Here is a 9,809-nt window from a genome sequence, read left to right as displayed (position 1 = left end):
GGGCAAATGATAAATTTTTGCCAGCTTGACTGGGGTCATGTACCACCTGTACACCATTTTCAAAATGTTTTCCTTTAAGGCATTACATGCCGAAAATTTGATACCGGTGTTCCATAACCATTCCCAGTCATCTGACATGATGTTGTGACCGACATCCTGTGCCCACTTAATCATAGCTGATTTGACTGTTTCGTCCTGTGTGTTCCATTTCAGCAACAAGTTGTACATTCTAGATAAGTTCTTAGTACTGGGTTCTAACAATTCAGTTTCTAATTTTGATTTTTCCACCTGGAAACCAATTTTCCTGTCCTGTTTAAAAGACTCCATTATTTGGTGATATTGAAACCAATTTTGTACTTTATGTTTCAATTTCTCATGACTTTGTAATTTAAAGTTATCTCCATCCTGTTCCAAAATTTCCCAATACTTCGGCCATCCGACCTCCATATTGAGTTTCTTCACTGCCTTGGCCTCCACTGGTGACACCCATCTAGGGGTTTTACTTTCCAACAGATCTTTATATCTTATCCAAACATTGAACAATGCTTTTCTAACAATGTGATTTTTGAAGGTACTATTAACTTTGTCATACCATAAATATGCATGCCAACCAAAAGCATTGTTAAAACCTTCCAGATCCAAAATGTCCGTGTTCTCGAGGAGCATCCATTCTTTCAGCCAGCAAAAAGCTGCTGCCTCATAATACAATTTTAAGTCCGGCAGGGCAAACCCCCCTCTTTCTTTAGCGTCTGTCAATATTTTAAATTTAATTCTGGGCTTTTTGCCCTGCCAGACAAATTTTGATATGTCTTTCTGCCACCTCTTGAAACATTCCATCTTATCGAGAATCTGCAAGGTCTGAAACAAAAATAGCATTCTAGGCAATACATTCATTTTAATCACTGCAATTCGGCCTAGCATTGACAATTTCAAATTTGACCATATTTCTAAATCTTTTTTAATTTCTAACCAACATTTTTCATAGTTATCCTTATACAAATTCACATTTTTTGATGTCAAGTAAACCCCTAGGTATTTCACCTTCTTAACCACTGTCAACCCTGTCTCCTCATGAAATTTCTCCTTTTCCATATCTGTTAAATTTTTCGCTAAAACTTTGGTTTTTTGCTTATTCAGTTTAAATCCAGCTACCTGGCCAAACTGTTGTATTGTTTCTAAAACCTTTTTCGTACTAGTGTTTGGCTCTTGCAAAGTCAATACTAGGTCATCTGCAAATGCTCTTAACTTATAATGTTTAGCTCCGACCTGCACACCTTTAATCTGTTGGTCATCCCTTATCATATTCAGCAATACCTCCAGAACTGAGATAAAAAGTAGTGGGGAAATTGGGCACCCCTGTCGAGTTCCTTTTTCTATCTTAAGTTCCTCAGTCACTACATTGTTCACAATCAGTTTAGCTCTTTGTTCAGAATATATTGCAGCCATACCATTCTCGAAACCTTGACCTACCCCCATCCCATGAAGATTCTTTATCATAAAACTCCAAGAGATATTGTCAAAGGCTTTCTCTGCATCCACAAAAATCAATACTGCTTTGGTGTTTATATTCACCTCTAGCTTTTCCAAAATGTCTATTACATTCCTTACATTGTCTGCCAGGTGTCTTTTAGGGAGAAAGCCTGCTTGGTCCTTATGTATCTTCTCCATCAAAACTCTTTTAAATCTTTTTGCCAAAATGTCTGCAAAAATTTTGTAATCCACATTGAGTAGTGATATTGGGCGGTAGTTTTTAAGTTGAGTCTTTTCAGTCTCTGACTTTGGTATGAGTGAAATATATGCCAGAAGCTGTGAAGACTCTTAGCCCCTGTGGGTTGCTAGCTTTTATAATGGTCTTGCTGGCTGCTGTGCTGTTTAACACACACAAAATTAAATGAGAATTAAATGAGAAGGCTTTACCTCATATTGGGATAATATTGTTGAAAAGGCAACATATGCTAAATTTGAATGGATAATGTTGGTATTAAAAGTAGCAACAACAACAGCAGCAGCTGAAACTTAAGCCAAATAAGACAGAGACACTGTTGAACGGGGGGATCATCTAAATTGGGTTAGGGCTAATACCTGTCATCTGGAGATGGTCCTTAATCCAGATACTTGCTTTACATGGTCTGGTGGTGGTGGTAGCTCACTTTGACAAGCATATCCCCCTTATCTTACCTTACTAAGGGAAGAAGGAATGATTAGATTTTTTGCGAACATTATTTTTTTTGCTAAATTCATGCCATACATTTAAAACTCTCTTAGACCACTTTAACAGAAGAAACATGGGAACTGCAGTTTGTTAAGTGTGCTGGGAGTTATTGGTGTCACGACTAAAGTCTTTGAGGGCAGAAACTGGAAAGTGCTGGGAAATTCTGGAAGCTTCTAGAAGGTTCACTTCTGATGCAAATGACTACTTCAAGGTTATGCTGAGCCAGTAGAGATAAATTCTTGCACTCAGTGAGCTACTCTGTATCTCTCTCTTACTTTCATTTGTACCTTTCATTTGTACCTTTCATTTGCCATTTTAGTAAAAGTTTTTTCTTTTGGACCTTTGACTCTGTGTGGTCTTTTTTATTTATTGCAAGACGCTGTCCATCAATTAGGAGATCCCTCAAAGAGCTACAATTTCCAAAGTTCGCCATGAAGAGGGCTTGCTTGTTAAACTTCACAGGGAAGTACAGCTATGTATGAAGAATAACATGCCTGAACTACTGGCAACACTATGGAATTGTGGCTTTTAGACCAGTATATAGTGGTACCTCGGGTTAAGAACTTAATTCGTTCTGGAAGTCCGTTCTTAACCTGAAACTGTTCTTAACCTAAGGTACCACTTTAGCTAATGGGGCCTCCCGCTGCCGCCGCACGAATTCTGTTCTCATCCTGAAGCAAAGTTCTTAACCCGAGGTACTATTTCTGGGTTAGCAGAGTCTGTAACCTGAAGCATCTGTAACCTGAAGCGTCTGTAACCTGAGGTACCACTGTACTGGCATGCCATGCTAAATATCATTCGCTCCAGTAAACATGGTGTGACACAACAATGAACATCACTAGACACTGTTGTTTTTGTTCTTAGAATTAGTATGCTGCCATTCATTCGAATATCTCAGGGCAGTTCACAACATAAAAATACAGTGGTACCTCGGGTTAAGTACTTAATTCATTCTGGAGGTGCGTTGTTAACCTGAAACTGTTCTTGACCTGAGGTACCAATTTAGCTAATGGGGCCTCCCACTGCCACCTTGCCACCAGAGCACGATTTCTGTTCTCATCCTGAAGCAAAGTTCTTAACCAGAGGTACTATTTCTGGGTTAGCAGAGTTTGTAACCTGAAGAGTATGTAACCTGAAGCGTATGTAACCCGAGGTACCACTGCACAGAATGAAAACACAGAATACATAATAAAACAAAAGCAAAACAAACCCCTCTTAAAGACCCATTTAAAAGGCCAAAGGATGTTAATAAGCCATATGCCTGGTTGAAGACAAACTTCTTTGTTTTTTTTTTATAATCATATTTATTAAAATTTCCAATAATCACAGAATAGAAAAAATAGAAAAGATAAAGAAAAGAAAGAAAAAGAGAGACCAATTTTAAACCCTTAATTTCATAGCCTTCTTTCTGGGACTCCCTCCTCCCCCTCCCGACTGTATTCCCCTTTCCCTACGTTGGTTCCACAAGTTCTCATTCCCAATTTAAATCTAATATATTGTACCTATTTAGCCAATTTAAGTTACAATCTTAACATCACTCCTCATCTTTAACAAAATAGAACAAAGATTTTTCCCCCAAGAACTACCCTGTTTCCTTCCACGAATTCCCCCTTTTTTTTCCAAAACATGTTAAATCAAAATACCAAAGTTATATAGAAAGATAAAAGATAGAAGATAGAAGAAGATTCCAAAGGTTGGTTACATAGCCTTTGGATTCTAGAGTTCCCCCTCCCTTCCCCGGTTTGGATTCCCCATGTCCATCAGTCTATATGTTGTCGGCCTGGAGGTCTCAAGTCCACAGCCAAATTTTCCTCAATCCATCTTGCCAGTTTTCTTTGAATTTGCTTGTTTTGATAGTGTTTAATTTCAAAAGTCCAGTCTAATAGAGGCCTTTAATTTCCCTTGGTCATTGTTGCTCCTCCCATTGTTCTTTCCGTGGCGTAGTTGGTCCTTTACTCTTTTGTTTCTTACTTTCTCAGGTTTCTATCTTGTTCAGCTGCAAAACCATTCTTATTCTGAAATCTAGTATCTCTACAGAGGTTTGTTATTCAGGAACAAAAACTTACGTCCAGTTCCTACCTTGCTTCAATAGAAAGATTCTATTGTGTTGTCACCTCTGTAGACAAAACAACATTTCAGTTTTGCTACTTTCCCAGGAGCTAAGACCAGAACACATCCCGGAGTAGTTTTCCACATACGCCACTTGTAATGTCCCAAAGCCCCTCTAGGGGGGTTGCAATAACTTTGTGTCCTCTAATCCAAAAGTCAAGTTGTTGTTTCTTCCCCCCCCCCGACATTTTGTATCCATATTTATGTCCAATTGTAACAAAATTAACCAGCAAAATACTTGTAACAAAGTCCTCTTTGTATTCTCAAGATTTGACAGCTACTTTGACAGCTGTCAAACTCTCCATCTCTCTCCTTGAGAGCCAGTGTGGTGTAGTGGTTAAGAGCGGTAGTCACGTAATCTGGGTAACCGGGTTCGCATCTCCGCTCCTCCACATGCAGCTGCTGGGTGACCTTGGGCCAGTCACACTTCTTTGAAGTCTCTCAGCCCCACTCACCTCACAGAGTGTTTGTTGTGGGGGAGGAAGGGAAAGGAGATTGTTAGCCGCTTTGAGGCTCCTGAAGGGGAGTGAAAGGCGGGATATCAAATCCAAACTCTTCTTCTTCTTCTTCTTCTCCGCCAGGTTCTCCGAATCGCCCCGGTTCCCAGGGGGGGGGGTTGCCTTTTCCCTCTCACCCTCGACTTTTCTCCTCCAGCACAATTCTTGTAGTATCCCATCGTGGAATTGATATTTTTTGTCAGCAATAAACTTCTGAATCGATCTTGGTTTCTCAGTCCTTGTTTTAGCATGTTTACAAGTTTGTCTTTGTCCCGAAGACAAACTTCTTTGCCTGGTGCCTAAAGATATGTAAGGAAGGCACCAGACCAGCCTCTCTGGGGAAAACATTCCACAAACGGGAAACCACCACAAAAAGACCCGTTCTTGTGTTGCCACCCCCTGGACTTCTTGAGGAGGCATATAAAGAAGGGCCTCAGATTGTGATCACAGGGTAAAGGTTAGTTCATATGGGGAGAGGTATTGCTGCCCTGAGCTTCAATACCTCACTCTCCCATACCTTTTCTGCACATCCATGCTTTTGTTCCCCCTTGATTCCCCCATGAAAATAGCAGGAAAGAACTGTAAGCTGGTATACAAACCCAAGTTTAGTTATTTTACTTCCAGGGGGTTTTGTGGGTTAAGGGGGCTGCAAACAGCTTGTTTCATTTGTTTTCAGGAAGTGGCTATTATGTTATGGGAAATCTCAAATACAATGCGGAAATTAACAGTTGGGGGAATAAACTGCTGCGTCACTGCAGCCACAGCTTATGGTAAGGCCCATAGCTCAGTGGCAGAGCTGTTTCTTTGTGTGCTAAAGATTCCAGGTTCAAGCATAGGTATCTCCTGGTTTGGGCGGGGGACAAACACTGAAAAGTGGAAACTGCTGGTGCCCTCCAGCCCCAAATCAGAAGAATACTGCCTGTACCTTTAGTCCCATATCTCAGGTTCTGGAAGTGCTAGAAACTCACTTTAAAAAAGGAAGAAAGCTGGGTATCTGGGGATTCTGGTCTATTTCAAGGGCTGCCTCTTGCCTACCCCCCACCCCACCGCTGCATAGATGCCCATGTTTGGGACAGACATCTGATTGAAATCAGATCTGCTCCCATTCAGTGCACACAATACTGAATTAGCTCTGAGCCGGCATGGGGCAGCTTTTTAGGTTTCTAGGAGAACCGTTTCCCACAGTGGCATCTTGACTGAATCACGTAGGCTGGTGATTATTCAAACTCGAAGGGGGAAAAAAAATAACAACAGGGAAATGTCACCTCTGGGGTGGGGACATTTCCCCGGCTTGTGCTTTTCTGATTGGCTCTCTCTGGAGAGTAAACTTTCCATCAGTCAGCAGAGCATGCTTCCTCACTGAGTCACTGAATCTGTTTTCTCACCCTGGTGGAAATAATGCCATGTGATATGTCACTAAAATAAACATTATTTGAAATGCTTTTTTTAAAAAAAAATATGATGGCCCATAAAGACTAAAATAGCGGAAGGATGAGCGGTATAGTTAACAATTGCAGAGAGTCAATAAACCAAAGAATAATGTATGAAATGGGGCAAAGAGAAGCTGAGGAATCAGACTGTATAGTCATTAGGAAATAACTTATTTTTTATTTTAATCAGTGATTGGTTACTCACTTAGAAAAAACACTTCAAAACTGGCACACAAGGGAAGAATAACAGCCATAAAACAGGGTTGGGGAAACTTAAACAGGCCCAGGAGGAAATGCAGTCCCCAAGCCTCTTGGAAGCCAAATCTCGCCTCAACCCCAAGCTACACCCCTTCTCCCCAGGCATCATCCTTCCTTGTCTCCCTCCTTGACAGTTTTTACCAGGCTGTCTTTGCACCCTGATAATGCCATTTGCTTGCTAAGATGCAGGATAGATAGGAATGTGTGAGTGCGTGTAGAAACTAGCCTACTTCATAAAGGTCGATTTTATATTTAGTGTTCTCACCACTTTTGCCTTTGGGGAATCTTTGGGTCTCCAGATGTTGCTGGACTACACCCCCCCCCCCGTGATTGGCCATGTTTGCTGGGGCTGATGAGAGGTGCAGTTCAGCAATGCCAAAGCTTTCCCATACCTGCTCTTAAAAGATGCTTTTTGGCTTTGGAGAAGTGGAATAATTCCCTACTGGCATCAAAGACTCATTTGATATAATGTCTAGTTTGGTAATTCCAGAGATGAGAGCAGCCAGTTCAGGTCATCAGGCCCACAGAAAGGTCTCTTCGAGGGTTCTTCATACCTGGCAGGTACCTTACAAAGTTTGAAATGTATCAAATCTCTTCACATATACAGTCATGGGAAAAAGAAACAAAATATAAAAAATCCCATCCAGTAGCACCTTAGAAACCAACTAAGTTTGTTATGGAGGGACACGGGTGGCGCTGCGGGTTAAACCACAGAGCCTAGGACTTGCTGATCAGAAGGTCGGCGGTTTGAATCCCTGCGACGGGGTGAGCTCCCGTTGCTCGGTCCCTGCTCCTGCACACCTAGCAGTTTGAAGCCAAGTCAAAGTGCAAGTAGATAATTAGGTACAGCTCAGTTGGGAAGGTAAATGGCTTTTCCGTGCGCTGCTCTGGTTCGCCAGAAGCGACTTAGTTATGCTGGCCACATGACCCGGAAGCTGTACGCCGGCTCCCTTGGCCAATAAAGCGAGATGAGCGCCGCAACCCCAGAGTCAGCCATGACTGGACCTAATGGTCAGGGGTCCCTTTAGCTTTACCTATGTAAAAGAGGGTGCACTTTATTTTTCCCATGACTGTATATATTTGAACTTTATCTCCAAAACCCCAGGGGCTAGTAGCTTAGTTTATGTCAAATGTTAGTTGAGATTTTCAGGGATGCAAAATTTTGTGGAAGGCAACAAAGCCCCACAATCTTGAGCCTAGTTGATGCTCCCAACACTTTCCCTAAAGGTAACTCCAAATGTTCAAGGAGGTCTGTTCCTGCTTCCGACTCACTTGTTCTCCCCACCCCACCCCCACCATTCAATCCAGGTGTATTTAAAAGCCCAATGGGCCATTAACAATTCCTGCTCTTGCCTAGCTTTCCGGGAGTTTATGGCTTTATTGCCTTGGCTCATGGTCACCTGCACCGAACAATCTCTCACAGTCCATTTCACCTTAAGCGCGGTTTGCTCCCTGTGTCTCGACTCTCTCTCTCTCCGACACACACACACAGCTACTCAGCGCTCAGTTTGGGACCCCTCCGGTACGACTCAAGAAGTTGCTGGAGAATGGACAAGCAGGTAGGCAAGCAGTGATTAAGGAAATGCCTTTGGCTCAGCCTGCCCTCTGATCCCGATGCTATGGAAGAGTGGGAGACATTGGTCTCTTTGGTTGTCTACGGGGTTACCATCCTCCTGGGGCTGCCCTCCAATCTTCTAGCCCTCTATGTCTTCTGTTGCCGGGCCAAGGCTCACCTGACCCCCAACCTCATCTACATGATGAACCTTTGCATGTCGGACTTGGTCTTTGTCCTTTTCCTACCGCTCAAGATGCTGGAGATAAGCAAGGTGAAGTGGGTCAAGCCAGACTTTGTCTGTCCCCTTTACAACCTGATCCACTTTGGCACCATCTACACCAGTGCTTGCTTCCTGACTGTGGTCAGCGTGGGGCGCTTCCTAGGAGCTGCATATCCCATCCACTATCAGGCTTACAAAAAGCCGTGCTACTCGTGCCTGGTCTCCTTGGGGATATGGAGTCTCGTCGGATTCCATGGGCTTCTCATCTTTGCCCTGGAGACCAACAGGGACATCCCGTCCAGGGTCTTTGAGAGCAATGGCTCCTCTTGCTACAGCAACTTCAGCAAAGAACAGCTGGCCGTGTTGGCACCTGTGAGGCTGGAGCTGTCCGTGGTCCTGTTCTTCCTTCCTTTGGTCATCACCTCTTTCTGCTACGCCGGCAGCATCCGTGTCCTGGTTGGGTCGCATCTAAACATGAGAAAGAAACGCCGTGCAGTGCGGGTGGCCACAGCCACACTCTCCTTCTTTGTTCTCTGCTTTGGTCCTTACAATGTGTCCCACGTGGTGGGCTTCATCGTGATGGATAATGTCTGGTGGCGCAGTGTGGCTGTGCTGCCCAGTGTATGCAATGCTTTCCTGGACCCCTTCATCTTCTTCTTCCTCTCCTCCGCCATGGATGACGGGATCACTAAAGTATGGCGCTCCATGATGGAGAAGTGTAATTCCATCCGGCTGAAGATTGCTGTGGCCCATGGAAAAGGAGATATCAGCCAGGGAGTACTTGCCATTGCCTGAGTTGCGGGGGGTTCCTTCTGGAGCTCAAGCATCCGGGGCCTCCAAAACCTTAGGAGAAATGCAAGCTTCAGTCTGGGACGGGACAGTACATTAGCCAGGATGTTGCCAATTCAGAAAGGCATGAGGAGAGCAAATGTTCTCAGCGGCCATGAACAGGAGCACAGATAAGGTGCACGGAACATGGGTGTAGCTTGTTTGAATGTCATCATCCTGATTGTTTGACGGTCTGAGTCAAAGAATTTTATCTTCAGCATCCAGCTGTTCTCGGTAACGATAAACTAGTTTATTAGATTAACCTGCAATTCAGGTGGGACCTACATGAAAATAGAGATGTGAGTCATGGAATGGGGGTCGATGAATGAAGGGAGGCGAATTGTGGATTGCATATGACTTAAGGGCTAGTCAGGGTAAAATGTCACATTACACTGTGATTGATCTGATGTCTTTTTTTTTTTTTACTTTTTGAAATGGTTGGGCCATTGCTCATTGCCAGAGCATCTGCTATGCATGAAGACGGTCCCAGGTTTAATCGCCAGCAACTCCAGATAGGGTTGGGAGAGACAATGAACATCATTAGACAATATTGCTATTTCCTGCTTTTCTGCATATGTGTTCTTTTGTTCCCATCAGGGCCAGATTTAGGTTTGATTTAGGTTTAAGTTACTAAAGGTAATAGGTCCCTATATATGTCCAGCTGTCCTTTGTCAACAACCAATTGTCACTGTTTTTTGTG

General features: G+C 43.3%; 1 protein-coding gene across 1 annotated transcript; it reads left to right on the top strand.

Moving 5' to 3' along the window:
* Positions 1-8,125: 8,125 nt before the first annotated feature.
* Positions 8,126-9,076, top strand: LOC308591528 (G-protein coupled receptor 42-like; the record flags this gene model as incomplete). Its single annotated transcript, XM_081202293.1, has 1 exon — positions 8,126-9,076. The coding sequence occupies one exon, from the start codon at positions 8,126-8,128 to the stop codon at positions 9,074-9,076; it is 951 nt and encodes a 316-aa protein (XP_081058419.1).
* Positions 9,077-9,809: the final 733 nt, after the last annotated feature.

The sequence above is a fragment of the Podarcis bocagei genome, assembly GCF_964188305.1.
Source record: "Podarcis bocagei genome assembly, chromosome: 7".
Taxonomy (NCBI): Eukaryota; Metazoa; Chordata; class Lepidosauria; order Squamata; family Lacertidae; genus Podarcis; species Podarcis bocagei.
The sequence above is the reverse complement of the archived record's forward strand: the minus strand, read 5'-3'. Positions and strand labels throughout refer to the sequence as shown.